Here is an 18,707-nt window from a genome sequence, read left to right as displayed (position 1 = left end):
GGACAAATGGGGAGCAACTTGAAAGAAACAAATAGTGAGCTCCGGTTAGAAAGCCAACATTATCAGTAATGGAGCCGATATACTGACCACACATCATTCTGCAGACATGAGTGGAACAAACCAATTGTTATTTGCTAGTCCCCTAAACACTATTGTGACAGTTTAGTTTCATACTTTATCAATAGATTTGATGATGTCACAGCTCGGCTAAACCAACGCATTTAAGCACACATAAAACCAGTACTACTTATTCATAAAGTATCATGCACAATTCAAGTACCAACTTTATTATACCATTTCACAAATGCTCTCTTTGATCTCAATTGTACAAATATGTCGATAATACTGTGTTGTCTTTCCACACTGGAACCAGAATCCAATTCAAATCCATAATATTCATTATTACAATTAACAGAGACAAAAATATCTCTTCATTACCACAAAACATATCCAAATAATACTATCAGTTTTAATTTTAAGTAAAAACGCTCACTTTTAGTGTCAGGGATTCCTGGTTCGATTCCAGGTCATGTGAGTTTGTGAGGGTTAATATGTTGTGTATTGATTTTCTCGAGACTGCGCATTACCTTTCACATCGTTCCATTACAAAAATTTTAATATCTTTAAATAACCATCCGCTTATTTTAGCCTAAAGAACACAATTGGATAACATAAAGATGTATGTGTGTTATAAAGCAAATAATAAAATACATTTATAAATCAAATACTAACACGTTAGTCTGCGTACAATTAAGAAATTATACGCTGAATATGTTTCATAAATTACATAAAACGTGAAATGCTGCTCTTTGTTAAATCTTTGTTGTTACATACCACTAATAAAATGGATCACGAACTTTATGACCCGAGACTCAGAATGGCTGCGCGTATCGTAGTCGATAACGCTTTCATTTTTGGTGCGAGTGGTCTCGAGTTCGATTCCCGGGGGCACACTCAGTCGAAAAAGTGTAACAACTTTTTAAAGCCAACCATCCTAATTGATGTTTTCTGAGATTTTCCTCATTCACAGTAGTCTAATGCCGTGATGGTACCCAACATAATGGTCCCTGGATGCTTCCTTCCTTCCTCCTTGGTTCTCCGAACAGTGTGTTCGCCGAGGGATGTCATCACACTCACGTGACGGGCTAACAGATCTAGAAACCTAATTCATAATCGACCCAGAGAAATCAAGCCTGTGACCCACTACGCCCGGTGACCTGGACAACAGACCTATGACCTTGTAACCCAGACAGACCCGATCTAACCTGAATAGAGCCATGATTTAGAGTGACGTGAGAGGCTACTAATGCAATTTTAACAAATATGATTTTCTCCTCTCTCATTGTCTTTTCACTAAATATAATTTTCTGTTTCGCTTTTGTTTGCGTGTGTATATCAAACATTGCACTGAAAGATAACTACAAGGTTTATCAGAGTTTAAATGCGTTAGAATCACACAAAAGATAAGCTACATATTGTTTATAAAAAATCGTCAAAGTTTAATCGACCTGTGAAACTTAAGTTTAGAATATAAAAAATTCTACTAAGCCCAAACAGTGCTTTGTTAATTCTTTTTTTAAAGCTATGTTCGAAAACCACGTATGAGAACACGAATAAACATGAAATTATATTTTGAATATTCAAAACATGATACCTTGATTAAGAAACGCTACACCGAGAATCAAACAAATGAACGTTCGAGCTCAAGAAGTGAACGTCATAATTAACCACAGCGTTGCTGCAGAGTTGATATTTTGTCTTCTTCTATCACCGGTTCTATTCGGGTCAACGGGTCTGCCTGTATTTCCGAGTCAGATCGGGTCTGAGACTCAGACCCGGATGACAGTCGTGACCCAAGTATCCTAAGTGACCCGGTGACAAGTAACTCATTCTATTACAACTACTTTATTATTTCATGCAGCAACGTCCATTACAATTTTCTATATATTTTTATAAATAATTGTTTCAGGAGAAACTGTGTCATGATATTATTTAATTAAAAAATTAGGAGCGAGAAAGTTTAGTGCTGTGAACCCACTATTTACTTTCTAATATTAATTGAGAAAAGTGTAATCCTTATTTTATGAGATTTAATGTTCGATCTAAAACGAAATTAAACCCTGGCAGATACTGAACAAGAATCACTAGCAAGAAGTTTCAATTTCGTCCAGTAGATGTCAATTGCTTGTGGGTGTCTGCTGCCATCTAACGGCACAATTTGTAACTTCTCCCTTTGTTTGAGCATAAAATGGGATATGCATAACCACCGTTAAAGTCACTTTTACCTGCAAAGATGTTAACGGATTGATGAACTCGACCAGGATAATCGCTTGAGCTATCTCTAAAAATTTGCTTTCGTTCACGAATTACCAAGTGGAGTAATGGACATACGCAGGGATAAAAGTGGATCTGGAAAGATGGGATATGCATAACTACCGTTAAAGTCACTTTTACCCGCAAAGATGTTAACGGATTGATAAACTCGACCGGGATAATCGTTTGAGCTATCTCTAAAAATTTGCTTTCGTTCACGAATTACCAAGTGGAGTAATGGACATACGCAGGGATAAAAGTGGATCTGGAAAGATGGGATATGCATAACTACCGTTAAAGTCACTTTTACCCGCAAAGATGTTAACGGATTGATAAACTCGACCGGGATAATCGCTTGAGCTATCTCTAAAAATTTGCTTTCGTTCACGAATTACCAAGTGGAGTAATGGACATACGCAGGGATAAAAGTGGATCTGGAAAGATGGGATATGCATAACTACCGTTAAAGTCACTTTTACCCGCAAAGATGTTAACGGATTGATAAACTCGACCGGGATAATCGCTTGAGCTATCTCTAAAAATTTGCTTTCGTTCACGAATTACCAAGTGGAGTAATGGACATACGCAGGGATAAAAGTGGATCTGGAAAGATGGGATATGCATAACTACCGTTAAAGTCACTTTTACCCGCAAAGATGTTAACGGATTGATAAACTCGACCGGGATAATCGCTTGAGCTATCTCTAAAAATTTGCTTTCGTTCACGAATTACCAAGTGGAGTAATGGACATACGCAGCGATAAAAGTGGATCTGGAAAGGTAATGGGAACGCAGACACGTAGCCAGGATTTCGTAAAGGGGGGTCCGTGACATGAAATACTGTGGCCATTACTCGATCATTCTAAACTATTTTACTGGCAACGTATATTGGTTTGTTAAAACAATAAAATGAGGATATGTTAGTATTTTAATAACAAACTATGAAGAAATCTTGAGTAAAAAAATAGAAAAATAAAAAGATTTTACAATATTTACGTTCCTTCCTTTGTTCGCTCAAATATAACAAATTTCCTTTCATTATGACCTCAACTATTATACAAAGTATATATCTACTATTATAAAAAGTAAATATCAAATAATGTCTTGTAAAATATTTTACAATATCTGCGTTCGTTTCTCTGTTGAAACAAATGTTAACAGAAATTTCTTTACACGTAAGTTTTTTGTTTTCATTATTCCGTCAACTACCGTCTGTTCCAAATGACATGTTAAAGAAGCAATAGAAAAATGTTTCTGAATTAACATGTTTGATACTGCAAAGAAGCGATGACGAAAAATTATTTAAAAAATTACAGAACGGCACTTTACTTTCGAAAGCTTGAAATTTCCCTGACTAGTTGCAGAAAGCCTAAGAATTCCTTAACTTTTCTAGAAATTTCAAATTCCCTGACTTTTCCAGGATAACCCGCTCATTCGCCACCTTGTATTGCAAGTAAAACAAATCTCCTCATACGAAAGAGTAGCTAAAAGCTTGCTGTAGCTTTTTATTTTTTAATGCTGACTCTTCTTTTTCTCGTTTCTTTTTGTTTCAGCCTTTATTATTTTTTTTTTTACTTCTGGTTTCGAAGGGAGGGTCCAGACTCCCCGGACCCCACTTGGCTACGAGCCTGGGTAACGCATGACGTCACGCCATTCCCCACGTCTGTCTTTGTTTATTGTAATTTTTTAGGAAGGTGGGGGACACCGTAGATAAATTTAGAGGTAGGGGAACACCATCCCCCTACTTTCCCCCTCACTTTTACCCCTGGACCTATGGACCTACTACATTAGTATTAAAATTGCAATCTTATAATATCACTTTCATGATACAAATAACTGAAGGGGTAGATATAGAATAATTAAAAGAAGAGTTTTATTATTTTATTGAAATACACATGATTATCAGAATAATAGAAGTTCCTGAAATTTGAAACACTTCAGGTGTCTGTGTTGACCAAAATCAGGTGGCGACCTCAGTACGGTTCTGTTGGTGAAGGAGTGTTAGGGAAAACTTCGTGCTACGTGAAAAGCAATAGAACAGCTGTGCTCACTAAACTGAGCAGATGGTGACAGTGTATAATGAATGACCTTTCTGATTTCCGGAGAGGGTAAATTATTTTCTCGGTGGCAAGTGTGTTGCATCTGTCGCGAGTGACAGTGCCCAAGTGATGAGGGCCCATAAAACTCGCGATAAATCCATAAAACTTACGGCAGAATCACAGTAATAGCTCCCACCGAGATTAAAGCGGATTGTCTCTTGTCTGAGTTGACGTGCAACTGCAGTCCAAATAACTCATGCAATACCTCCCATAGGGTGTGTTACGATCACAGACCACCGGACATACGGTATTTAATTGGGTTGCACTCTGATAAAAGCTATAACGCTTTAGCAAGATGCCAATGGTGCCGCGAACATCAAACATGAACCGCTGATGACTGGCAACGTGCAATATGTTCGGATGAGTCATCATTTACCCTATTTGAAGCCACGGTCGTGTTTATGTGTGGTGGAGACCCCAGGGAAGGTATGATCTGCCGTGTATCCGCCAAACCGTGAAACATGACATTTTAATGAACCATGTGCATCTTGTGGTTCAGATATTCCTTCCGTGCCATATTCGCTTTTGATAATGTACGCTGGTTAAGCAGGCGTGCAACTAGAAATTTTTGTTTAGAGGGGTCCAACTTTGAGGTTGGGCGTCCAATACTACATCTATGTAGTATTGAAGGGGTATTGCTCTGCACCCGAAAATACGATAAGTATTTGGAAAATACTTCCACCTATATTTCCGAAAAAAATGATAGAATAAATTGTTTTTGTAAGAGAAAGAGTACAGATGAAGTGTAAGATTAAATTTTCGTGCTATATCAATCATTTTCCTGTCAAACAAGTATAGTTTTATTGAGGAAGTGTATGTATATTGTGTTAGCAAGTTTTGTTGAGGGTTCAAACTCGGTTGACCCTTCTTGGATGCGCTCCTCCAAACAACTGGAGTTGTTGCGGCATAGTAGCTACAACATTCTATTCCTAACAGCACAATCACATAGCAGGCATATGCGTATCATGTTCCCTCAGGTACATGGGTATGTGTCCAGTATGTGCCTTATGTACCTTTGAGAGAGAAATCACATGGATGGCAAATGATAGTCACAGTCTATGTCCGCCCCTAAGCCCATGCCTGACATGTACCTGGGGAACGTGCCTAGTATAAGTGTGTTCTAGGTGTGTTCACCATGCCGTAAGCGTCAATGAACCACAAAATTACACCCCCAAAATATGTTAAATCGCCTATATGCGTAATGTGTTTACATTAAGATGAGTCTAAAAAACACTTTTAAAAAGTTAAAAATAACAAGTACCCGGGGTGGGCGCGCATCACCAACCTTTGGATTACTAGCCGCGTACCCTACCGACTTGGACACGGAGGCGACGAAGACAATGTCGCTTGTAGAGGAATAAATTGTTGAGGTCTTTTGAATTTGGCTAATCAAAGTGCTCCTTTAACCGCATATATTCGACGATAACCGTTTGGAATCAGATAAAATCTACTCGCCATGTAATTTTATAACAAAATGACGAGTCTCTATTTACTTTATTTCATGGTTCTTTCATATTCACTTTCAAATGATCGGCGACAGTTGCCATTTAAGAAAGTTCATGCGTTTGTTGCTTCCAGTACACAATCGCTTAGAAAAAGAAGCAACAAGTGCATCAAATGTGGGAGAAGAATTTAGAACACCTAAATGTAGCATGCCTAGCACATCTTGTGCTGTTACAGTGTTTGAAACAGTATGTTCCTAAAGGACGTACCTAGAACATGACAGATATAGGTCTCAATCTCAAGTGATTACATGAAAACAAATGACTGTTAGAGTGCAAAACTGAACCAGGTATATAAATGCTATATTTGTAGTACATAGTTGCTAATATCAATTATGTGTAAGAAGTACCTAAAACTGGAGGTAGCTGAAGTACATACTTAGCACATGAATATCATATGTGCCAAGTGTCGGGTACCTAAAAAGTAGCTGGGACACCTAAATGGCACATGCCTAGCACATCCTGTGCTGTTAGGGATGTAGCAACAAATCTTTTATCAAGTGTGAATGATGTTACTAATTATTTCAATACATACTATGAATGATATAAGGGGAGCTGGGGTACTAGAAGGAACGTCATATTGGTCATATTGGTAAGTTGCTCTTTTTCAGATGTTTCTATTGTTTTGATCCACCTGTATTTTCCGTTCAAATATGTGCTCTAAAACGTACAGAATATTTTAAAGTAAGCCTAATGAACTGACCTAGACATTTTTCTTAACCCACTAAAAGGTTGGAAGAAATACGGGAGTAAACTAAGTCACGTAAACATGGTCAGATCAAAAGAAAAGATCAAACCAGTATAAATTGGATGGATACTAGAGAATTGAAGAAAAACAAGAAAATATACCTTGAAGACGATTCTTTTTGACCAATCTGTGTACACGTACTCTAATCTTGTTGAGATTGGGGAAAGCAGGAGAGAGAAAGGAGAGACTAAAATGTAGTTTCTTCTGCCATGAAGTCCAAGTGGTGAAAGGAATCAAAGGTCGTAATGGGTCAAAGGAATCAGCGTGTGGTGGCGTGCGTGACATACTTAAAGGCCGCACAAAGAGAGTAGTCACAAAATTATGATTACAGAGACAACCCTGACATCTATTGGCAAGTTCAGGTATCTTTTGATGTGAACGGAAGAAATAAATTGCCGGTGAAATAAATGGATTCGTCTAGCCAAGCATGACAAACAGCATTGATTAATATATCTATTATTATTATTATTATTATTATTATTATTATTATTATTATTATTGTTTGAAGCTTTTTTCCTGAGGTCTTCATTTGTATTTTCAGTTAACCGTATTGCATTAAACAAACTTCATGCAGCGAATAAGAATTCTCAGAATTAAACTTCTATTATTCAGCCTCTTATGGGTTGGAGAGTATACACTTGAAGTATAGTATGGTCCTACAAAAAATCATAATGATAAATTAAAATCTCAGATGTTAAATTTGGACAACTGACATAATGAGTTTGTCTTTTGTGTTTTAAAGCTTATGCAACAACAATGTTATGAAGAACGAAACCAACTAATAACGTGTTCCCAGAACCTCTACCGCGGTTTGAACACAATATAGTTAATGGGTGCACAGATCATCATGCACGATCATCTCGGATAGTATAGGCCATTCCCCACTACATAGTTCCGTCTCCAAGAGAGCTTGGTCAAGATTTCATGGTATGGTGCTAACTAATTCGCTTATTTTTATGTTAAACGTTTACACATTTTAAACGTCTATTTACAACCATTTAACACGTAATCTAAACGTTAAAAAATGTTAAGTGAAGTTTCAAAAGTTTTAGTAAGCATATTAAACATGTTTAAAGTCTATTTACACATTTACTAAGAAATTAAACGTTTTAACCTCTTGTGGTTCTTTATACTTATTGAGTTTGTACTGTATGAACTGGTTTGAATTAATTTACCAACTGAGGAGGCGCACACCCAGAATTTTTTATTGGGAGGGGTCCAGGCTTTTTGTAAGGGGGGGTCCAATACTACAAGAAACTACCCGAAAAGACAATAAATAATATTAAAATACTTCTAGCTATATTTTCAGGGAAAAAATGATAGAATTAGATTGTTTTTAGTTATAACAAAAAGAGTACAACAGAAGAGTAAGATCAAATTTTCATGCTACATCAATCATTTCCCTGTTAAACAAGTATAGTTTAATTGACAAGGTGTACAAATGTATGTTGAGGTAGGAAGCTTTGAGAGAAGGTCCGGATCAGGTGGATAACCCCATGGTTGCGCCCCTGCAACTGCGTTTCGTATATAATGGTAGTAAAAATTGCAACATTAATGCCATCTATTAAATCATAAGTTAAAATCGTAGCCTAAAGATCGCCGCTATATGTATTGTAGTAATAAAAAATAAAAAATAAATAAGCTACTAACACTCTACGCTTTTTAAAAGTCGCTATAATAACCTAAAAAAATTAACCCTTTTACGATTTATGATATGTTTATATATCATGGCGTAGTATATTATCTTTGACCGCTTATTTAGGTTATACAACAGGTATTTAAGCCGTTTTTTTTATTGGTTGCTATATTAGTATACATTTTGTGAACCAGAGGGGGATCCAGGCCCCGCCCTGCCCTCTCCTTCGGGCACCCATGATGGGATCCGAAACTCCTTAATATGGGATCTGAAATACTACCCGGGTTTATATCCGAGGCAGGTAGTCTCATCGGCAACGAATCCGGCACCACGTTCTCACTTTTATTTTTGTATTATTTGTGTACAAAGACGATTTGAATGGCATTGACACTAATTGATGCTACTGTCCCAGTAGTTAACTAGGCAGAAACTAGAAAACTCTCCAAGGCTTTGGTCTGGACCAATGGCTCCTGAAACCAAATTCACATTTTATGATTAGTTTTCGATACCTGCATAGTATTATTAGTGATGATACGAAGTGTAAACGTGAAATAAAGCAAGGATAGGAATGGCGAAAGAAGCCTTTAGGAGAAAGAAAAGACTATTTTATGGGATCTTGAATAAAGAGTTGAGAAAAGGGCTTATAAAAAGCTTCGTGTGGAGTATTGTACTGTATGGATCAGAAACATGGACATTACGTAAAAATGATGAAAAACGACTGGAAACTTTCGAAATGTGGGTGTGAAGAAGAATGGAAAGAATTAGTTGACTCGAGCGCAAAACGAATGAGGTGTTAGAAATGGGGAAGAAAAGAACAATTTTAAGGAACTGTATCTATGGAAGGAACTATGAGGGATGTGTTACAGGGTATGGAGCAGGAAAGATAGGGAGTAGGGAAGAAGGCAACAATTAATGGTCGATATCAAAACAGAAATCGTAGGTGTAGACGAAGAGGTTAGCGGAAGGCCATGGAATATAGAAGCTTCTCAGTTACAGCAACTGACCTGCCAATAATGACAGAATACCTATGATGACGATGATGATATATATATGACATTTCAATGTGTCTGTTCTGACGTCACGTTTAAAATCAAACAATTCTTTTATTATCTTTTATTATTTTAGCATTACCAATCGTGGCTTACGTCATTTAATGCAATATTCAATAAATTGATTTCATTTTATTAGAATGTGAGGCGTTACCAACTTTCGTTATATTTTGAAGACTGAATACGTGTTATTTGCGTAGTCATTGGAAGAAAAGACCAAATCAAGCACAAAAAGGAGAAAGAATATATGTAATGTATTGTTAAACAACGGAACAAGGGAACGGAAAATTAAGAGGTGAATTATTAGATAAAAATTTTCGATTCGTATTGCGTGTATGTCCTGCAATAATAATAAAAAAAAAAAGACTGTTCGATATTGACAAGAATGACCTCAGTACAGTAGCTTTTTTCCGGTCGTCATGGTGAAATGGTTTGTTTATACATGTGTGGCCGCCAACCAGCTCACTATCAGAGACATTCGACTGTTTTCCGGAATCGATTCCTCTTTTTATTTGTGGAACAGTTGTCACTATCTTTGTCACACTTTTACGAACGAACTGTTAGTTTGAATAATTCATAGTGTGAACAAGTGCTGATTACGTAATTGTTTGTGTTCAAGAAACCACAAGTGGTTACAAGACGATTGGGGATAGAGGTGGGGATGAAGAGGAAATATGAAGCTAAGAACAGAATTGACATTTTAGGGGTGTTGAATTGTAATATTTAGATCAATCAGTAAATAAAAATATTTGAAAAACATATACAAAAAAGTCATCAAGGTCGAATGCTGAAAGAGAAGTAAGGCTATCAGAGTTAAGAACCATTCCGCCTTATACAGAGTCGTTTTGACGTACCGTATGATTAGCGTCATATTAAAGGTCTGACTACGGCAGGAAGCATATGCTAGTCAAACTCTTTAGTATGGCACTAATCTCGCATCAGAACGACTCAGTCATTTTCGGTCACTTTTAAATATATCCCCTCCGAACCACCCCTGAGCTGCACCATCAAAGTGAAACGATAAAAAAAAACATTCCAGGTCCGGACTTTATCTTAGTTGAAAATTTGATCGAAATCGGTCGGGTGGTTCAAGAATTATTAAGTCACAAAGATAGTCACTTTGCTTTTCATTATTTACGTATCACCCTCCTCCCTTACGTTGCACCGTCAAAGTAAATCCCAGGTGCTAACTTCATCTATGTTGAAAATTTGGTCGAGATTGGTCGGATGGCTCAAGAGTTATTGGGCCTTATGCAGAGTAGTTTTGACGTATGATTAGCGTCATACTAAAGGCCTGACTACTGCAGGAAACATATGCCAGTCGAACTCTAGTATGGCAAAATCTCGCGTCAGAACGACTCTGTATAAGGCTCATTAAGTTTTATTTATTTTATATATATCTTTCCCCTCCCCCAACTCTAAGTTCTACTGTCAAAGTGAAAATATAAAAACCATCCCAGGTTCGAATCTCATCCGTGTTGAAAATTTGATTGAGATCGGTCGGACGATTCAAGAATTATTAAGTCACAAACATAGTGACTTTCAATTTCATATATTAGACTAGTCTTTGGCTAGCTGGGAGCTCCGCCCCGAGATCCCCGCATTTGCTCAGCGTACGGCATCGCATCTCTTACGTATCAGCCTTTGCATCAACAGTGAATTTCGCACATTTGCTCTTCATATTTCCTGAATTTGCCCAGCTGTGGGCTTCGCTCGACCTACGGCCTCGCACCTCTTAAAAATACTATTCTACTGAGTTTCAAGTTTCTTTTCCTATTTCATCTATCTAAAAGATAAGATTTTTTTATCCCAAGAAAATGGCTATTTAAATAACAGGGGGATTTCTTCACCCCTCTTTAGACCCCTTAAAAATTAAAAATATTCACCTTTCGCAATTTTCCTGTAGATTAGTCCCGGAAGGCTACACTGTAAAAAAAAAAAAAAAAAAAATTCGCCTTAAATTTACTGACCGATTACCGTCAACTTTCGCTGCCATCCGATTACCCTAAATTTTACGGACCACCGTTTTTTCATAAAAACGGCAGACCGTATATTTAGAAGCAAAATAATATTGACCGTGTTTAGAAACAAATTTGGTACCGTATATTTTACTGTAATTTACCGTAAAATTTAGGGATCGTTTTTTTTTTTTAAGAAAAGCACAGGTGTGTTATTACCGTACAAGATTTACGGTAATTATCACACCGATTCCCTATCTAGAGGTCCTTGCCGGTCCAGCGTGCCCTCTTGCTAGATCCAGAAAGAATTCTTGCTGGGCAATATATATTGACCCAAGTTTCATCGAATTGCTGGAAACTGTATCAGTACACACACTAGCTAGCAATAATTTTTCCTGGATGGATGCAACTAGACTGCTGGTCCACTGCTGTTAGGGACTACTTAACTAAAAGAAAACACAAAAGTGAACGGAAGAAGCGTTGCACCTAGAACGTGCATAATATCCATAAGAATAGAAGTTGAAATTAATTCTTAGTTTGTAATATCGAACCCTTGTTCTGATATCATCTTGAACACGCATTGCTTTTTCTTTTCAAAATTACCAATTTTGTCATGTATTGAACAAAACACCAGAAGAGGATTCGATATTATATACCAAAAAGAAAAAAATACTTCTTGAATTTTATAGCTGAGTTTTCGCACGCTTTGAAGATGTAGTTGGAACAAACATCCATGTCCTTTTAAGATATTCATAAATCGATATTCTGTTACAGTGTTAAGACTAGCTTTATCGCATGTATTTTCGCTTTGAGTAGCAGTAGACTAATAGATCTCAAATATTCTAATCAGCGATTCATTCGATTAGTCGCATTATTACGGTTTCGGATAACCAAGCAGGCACCCGACAACATAGCTTAGAATGGCCAGAACTACGACTAAACAAGTGTAAAACCATATGACTTATCACAACACTCCCTACAGTATCCAGTATCCGCTATCCCAGATTAATAAATATGTGTTTGCATAATTATTTAACAGTGGTAAATATACATGTTAACCGAACCTCTACGAAATTCGAAAAGGGAGTTTTCAACCAGGGTAATTCGCGTCCTGAAAAATGAAAAAAATTATTCCTACGATTTTTCGCTATAGTCTTACTTTTCACATAGAAAATTCTCTCTTTGCAAACAGTATCTCACATAAATAACAATCGTATTCTTCCCAGGACCGTATCCAGGGCAGTCATGGGGGGGGGGCTAAATTTTTGCTGGCCCCCTAAAATTTTCACGGTAGGCTTGCAAATCAATTCTAATATGGTTGGATCGGCCCCCCTGACTTCAGCCCTCTCCCTACATTTTTGGGCTGGCTACCGGCCTGATTCTTCCCATTTCTATTTGACTTTCCATCATAATGTATACCACACTTCTTTAAAAATATATTTCTTCTCAAAATAATTCTCTAATCCAGTGTTTAACACACTATTATGATTTGTAGATTATTATCAACACACAATTATGATTATTTAATTTTCTCGATGGTGCCTCAAAGTCAGAATATAGGCGTACGTAAGACGTATATCAAGGTACATAATTTTACTGTATATCAAGGCACATATACAGGACAGCTAGAAAGTCTAATTACACCTGCACTTATTTCATACTTACATTAATAATACTTCATAAGACTTATAGTTGTGTCCAAAATGTCCGTATGTTTAACTCCATTATCCATGTCCTCTTACTAATCCACTTTAGCAGCTGCGGCGTCACAACTGGAGTGCTTCAAACACATTTGTCGGCAGAACATCATTGTTTACGTACTTCTTCTTCCTGGCGTGTGATTTGATGATACCCCACAGGCAAGGGCGCCGATTTCTCTGTAAATTTAGGAGGCCCATTCAGATGTAGAAGGCATATATGAGGATTTTAAGACAAATTGCATTCAAATTATGCCAAATATTGTATATTCTTAAATACAATAAGGGGACCCACATCAGCTTTGGGGGGCCCGGGCCCCCTAGGATCGGCGCCCTTGCCCACAGGGTCATAAAGTCCGGATTTCGGGGCGACCAAGGAAAAGGGGCTTGCCATTAAGTGCTCCCCAAACAGAAGTCACTGGTATCTGTCATTGTTGTTCACCCGTTCACCAAACACAGAAAGGCGAGACGACAATGAACTGGTCAACGCACAGACATTATTCCCCTCTCTCTGCCGCTTCAATCACGTGGCAATTCACATGAGAAGCACTGTTGTAATATCAATGGTCACGATGGGAGGTTCAAATCTTAAATAGCTTAACATCTTACATTCTTACACTCATTTAGTTCGGGTGTAAAGAAACTTTTTGATCGCCCTGTTACGAACATTCGCGAAACGTACGAAACTATTTATAAAAGGTACGGGTAACAGCACTAAACTTTCTCCTTCGTTTCTTAAATTAAATCGTGTCTTCCTGTAGTTGTTACGTAAATATTTATTTACGAGATACGAACAAAATTACCAATTACCATTTCCGGTAAACTGTACGAAGAAAACTAACCTCTTGTGGGTCTTATGAGAAATTATCTATGAAATGTAGCTGGGTATTTGAGAAATATCTATTTGTGAAATATGAAAATAATTGTCTGGCTTGCGAGTCTGTTTCCCCGCAAAGAACTTAATTCAAGGCTAAACTACTCCTTATGAACTATTGTTTTTTTCAAACTTACTTATACCGTAAGTAGGAATTTTACTGAAACATTTATTTATAAAACATAAACATTTTTTTTAAAAGAAAATCGTCCGAATTGAACTAACTCCTAAAAGTAACCTACCCCTTGTTGATTTCCGACAACTAATGAATTATGTCATATTACAGGCATGTTAATAAAATATTTATTTACGAAACATAAACAAACTTGTTGGAGTCATCATTTTTGAGAGAATCGACTGAAAAACTCACCTTCAAGAGTAATTTACTCCTTGTACATGTTCTAATGAAACACGACTTGTACCACATCATAGATTTGGAACAATAGAACAGACGTGAATGAAACAGGAAATATGAACATAGTTTGTAAAGGTCTCATCCCCAAGAGTAAACTGTCCGCTCTGATTTTTTTTCAGAGAAAGAAACGACTTATGCTGTGTTGTGAAATGTTCGGAAAAACGACTTATGCTGTGTTCTGAAATGTTCGGAAAAACGACTTATGCTGTGTTCTGAAATGTTCGGAAAACGACTTATGCTGTGTTGTGAAATGTTCGGAAAAACGACTTATGCTGTGTTCTGAAATGTTCGGAAAAACGACTTATGCTGTGTTCTGAAATGTTCGGAAAAACGACTTATGCTGTGTTCTGAAATGTTCGGAAAAACGACTTATGAAATGTTCGGATTTAGGAATGAGATTTCTGGACTTTTGGCATCTGTGGCCATTTAGCCCGTCATGTATGAGGGATGTCGTCCCTCGGCTATCACACTATCCGAGGAAAGGGAAGGAAAGATGCGGCCTGAGATCTGTATGTTAGGTACCATCCCAACATTTATCTGGTGTGAATGAGGAAAACCTCACTCAAGATGGCTGGCCAGAAAAAAACTTTTAAACTTTTCCGACCGATTGTGACTACCGTGAATCGAACCCGAGACCGCTCGCACCTAATGAAATGTTCGTTTATGGAAAAATGAACAAAATCATTATAGCCATTCTCAAGAAAATGCAAACTACACGTATTTTTGTGAGAAAAAAAGAAAATTTGACTCCTTCCCTTCTCCCTCTTGCTGGAAAATCGTATTTAAAAATCAAGTTTAAAAATATTATTTGAAATAATTTGCTCCAATTTGCTCTAGATAAAAACTTCAGAAGTAACGGGAGAAACAGATGGACATATACCAAAGAAAATAGGTTCTTTCGGTATTTGAGGGCCCTAAAATGTATAAGTCCCTTGAAATTTCGAATTCGATATATTTCTTAATCGCTGTACTTTATTTCCTACCGTCGCTCGAAAATATGTAGAAAAAAGTGTGAAATGAGTACAAGTTTCGAGAAGACAAACATAAGAGCAGTAAACTCGGGTGAAGATAGTAAAGAGACTCACCTAAAACTGACATTTATGAATAAATCTGTGCTGGTACTGTAATGGAAGCAATCAGTATTATATACAATCTCATATCCCAAGTATAGCTTCCTCTTGGCTAAGCGATTAGCGTACGCACCATTGGCGTGGGAGACCGGGATTAGGTTCCCGGCGGGAGCTCATGTATTTCAGATTCCATGTTAAGCTGTAGGTCCGCGTCTCATTTAACCTCGCTGCTGAAAGGGACGCTAAACTAAAATTCAAATAAAATTAAATCATACCCGAAGTATATGAGCTTTTAAACTTATCAATATTTGTTTGAAGTTTAACCAAGAAATTGGCAAAATTTCAAGCGGATAGCCACCGTTAAAGTCACTCTTACCCTGAAGATGTTAATGGATTGAATCCATCAACGTAATTGACCGAGACAATCGCAATAGCTGTATATTACGAAAAAAAGAATCCAGAAATTTCGCTTTTATTAAAGAGTTAACGTGTGGAGTAACAGACAGACGGACGGATTAACAGCACAATCTTAAAATTCTCACCAACGTGATCCCAATAAAAGTATGTTCGAGCTGGTAAACAACATAAGCTAAATATAATTTCAATAAAACTTTCCAAACTTTTACTGAAGAACATCGGAAGTTAAGTACGTATAATTTCAGTAAAACTTCCCAAACTTTTACTATAGAACATCGGAAGCTAAGTACGTATAATTTCTGTAAAACTTTCCAATCTTTTACTGGAGAACATCGGAAGCTAAGTACGTATAATTTTACTGAAACTTTCCAATCTCCCTGGAAAATAAAAGGAATCTAAGTGTAACTTTAGTGAAACGTTTCAAAATTTCACTGTAAAATATCGGAAGCTCAGTATGTACAATTTCAGTGAAACTTTCAAAAGCTTCTACTGCAAAACATTGGTATCTAAATATGATTTCAGTGAAACTTCCCGATCTTTTACTGGAAAGCAACGGAAGCAAAGTATAATTTCACTGAAACTTTCCTAAATTTCACGGTGCACCTGTAAGCAAGGTGCCGCAATGTACAATTCGGGGAACCTTGTCCTTTTCAGCTTCTTTCTTTCTTTTTTCAGTTATCCTGTTCTCTTCTACTTTTCTGACACTTCCTCTTCACTGCTTTCTTGGTCCGCTCAGTTCTTTTTTTCTACTATTCTCGTCACCCACGTTGTGGAGTCTTCCAATAATTTTTCTACAGCTTTTTATTAATATTCACGTTTCTGCTCCATAAAGTAAAATAACACCTCACTAAACATTTCACAAGATATACTTTTAAGAAATATTTCTCAAGTCTATTTGACTACTATTTTATAAATCTACAACAAACGTTGTGTATAGTCATTTAATTATATACCTGATAATAAATTATGGTAGTGTTTTCGTAGATAATGCAATATGTTGTAAAATTGTTACTAATAACAAATCACCATAATTGAGTTATTTTCTTATGTCATTATTGAGGCAACTCTTTAGTATTTATGAGAGGAATTCCCTCCGAGAAATAACGATTCCGGTATTTTTTAAACACGCTTGAACAGTCACTGAATCGGATCGATTAATCAGTGACGGTTCGCTTCAAAGTAGCTCCGGTTCCAGTTCCTCATTTCTCTTCCCCACATTGTCATCGACTTATTTAGTTTCTTGCAACCGTTGACTATGCAATGTGGCTCTACAAGGGGAATTGTGTTCATGGGCTCTTCGTTACTGAAACAGCTTTGGCCTGGTTCAGAGGATAACCCACGGAGAGGAACTGGGGTGGTGCCTCTGCCATCTTGGCGAATAACACCACCAGCAGTGAATTGTGAACTTTCAGAAATCTGTGTTGGACCCCATTGTTTTGGAAGTGAAAAGTGTGGTACTAGTTCTGTGACGCGATTCCAACCGGACAAACAAAGTGTCCATCGCGGATCAAGGACAAACAATATGGAATCTCCAGAAGTTGTTGTTCCTTCCTCTTCGGGAGGGTCACCAAAGAAACATCTTCCTCCTTGTCACCACAGAACCCCACCGTTAGCGAGTGTCGAACACACACCTCCAGCCACAAGTGTGCCCGGAGCTGCACCTTCTCCAGTGCCAACGCCTGTGTTAAATACAACAATCGTTGAAGAAGAAACACGGGACAAAGAGACAGAGACCGAAGTGGAAACAACCGAAACAGTGATTTCAAAAACAGAGGACAATAATGGATTGTTAGAAGATCCATCCTCAGAAACAGACACAGTGCCCCCACCTACGGTTCCCATTAGAAGAAGACGTCTTCTATCTGGGAGAGCAGGAATTACGATCGCAGAACTCTTGAAAGCAAGAAGAATTCACCCGGAGAGGAAAAGTGGACGATGGCCAGTATTCAGAAGACGATTGCGTAAGTTCTTAAAACTTAATTAATTACATAGTAGATATTGATTGAATGATAGAGTGACCATCGCTTAAACGAAGTTAACTATTTCCAAAGACAGTACAGAGTTACTCTCTGAAATTAGTAAGATTGGTGTGACGCTTATTTTACAAGTTCAGAACGCGTACAATACACATGATTATGTTATTTCGTCGCCAGTGGTCTAGTGGCTAGCGAGCGTGCCTCTATTGTACGTAGTCCCAGGTTAAATTCCCGGTGGGACAGCATTGAAATTGGAACGCTTTACAATGGATCGGATTCCTCCTCAAAAGTATCTCAGAAGTCCTCAAGATAGGCAACCCACGCTACTTCCTTGTGTTACATGTTGCATACCTCTCAATCAATGTGAAAACTTGACACTTCTGCTAGTGTTTCATAAATGTCTCAGAAAGCGGACAGATGTTTCTAATGTGTACTGAGATTAGTGGCGTAGGCAAAGGGTCTTTCCGGATTTAAATCCTCCCTCTTGAACAAGATCTTATGAACAATAAAACTCCTGTGATTATATGAATTTGAGAGCTTGGAAACCACTCCCCTTCATGCAGGGACGCACCACGGAGGAGTCCACTAACTCCGGACCCCTCCATAAAATTTCCTAACTCACCATACATTGTACATTTTCTCATCATACATTATACAATCATAACAGGGAAATGATTGACGTAATATGAACATTTGATCTTAAACTTGATCTGTACCCTTTCTCTTTAAAAAAACACACACACACAATCTAGTACTACCCTTATTTTCTGAAAATATAGGTGGAAGTATTTTCCAATTATTTATCGTCTTTTCGGATGCAAAATAATACATGTTCAATACTACATGGATGTTATGTATTTTAGTATTGAATCCTCCAATTAAAGCTGGTACCCCTCCCAACAGAAATTTCTAGTTGCGCACCTACCTTTATAACATTTTGCGTGCGCTACTAA

The 18,707-nt window shown here is 37.4% G+C and overlaps 1 protein-coding gene across 1 annotated transcript in view; it reads left to right on the top strand.

Moving 5' to 3' along the window:
• The first annotated feature begins 17,066 nt into the window (after positions 1-17,066).
• The window catches only part of LOC145666817 (uncharacterized), a 95,457-nt gene continuing 93,816 nt past the window's right edge, over positions 17,067-18,707 (top strand). Inside the window, exon 1 of the mRNA XM_081734382.1 lies at positions 17,067-17,739. Coding sequence (XP_081590508.1) covers positions 17,067-17,739 — 673 coding nt within the window. The remainder of the gene's footprint in view (positions 17,740-18,707) is intronic.

The sequence above is a fragment of the Thermobia domestica genome, chromosome 12, assembly GCF_964235325.1.
Source record: "Thermobia domestica chromosome 12, izTheDome1.hap1.1, whole genome shotgun sequence".
In the NCBI taxonomy this organism is placed as follows: Eukaryota; Metazoa; Arthropoda; class Insecta; order Zygentoma; family Lepismatidae; genus Thermobia; species Thermobia domestica.
Note: the sequence above shows the minus strand (reverse complement) of the source record. Positions and strands in the feature narration are given on the sequence as shown.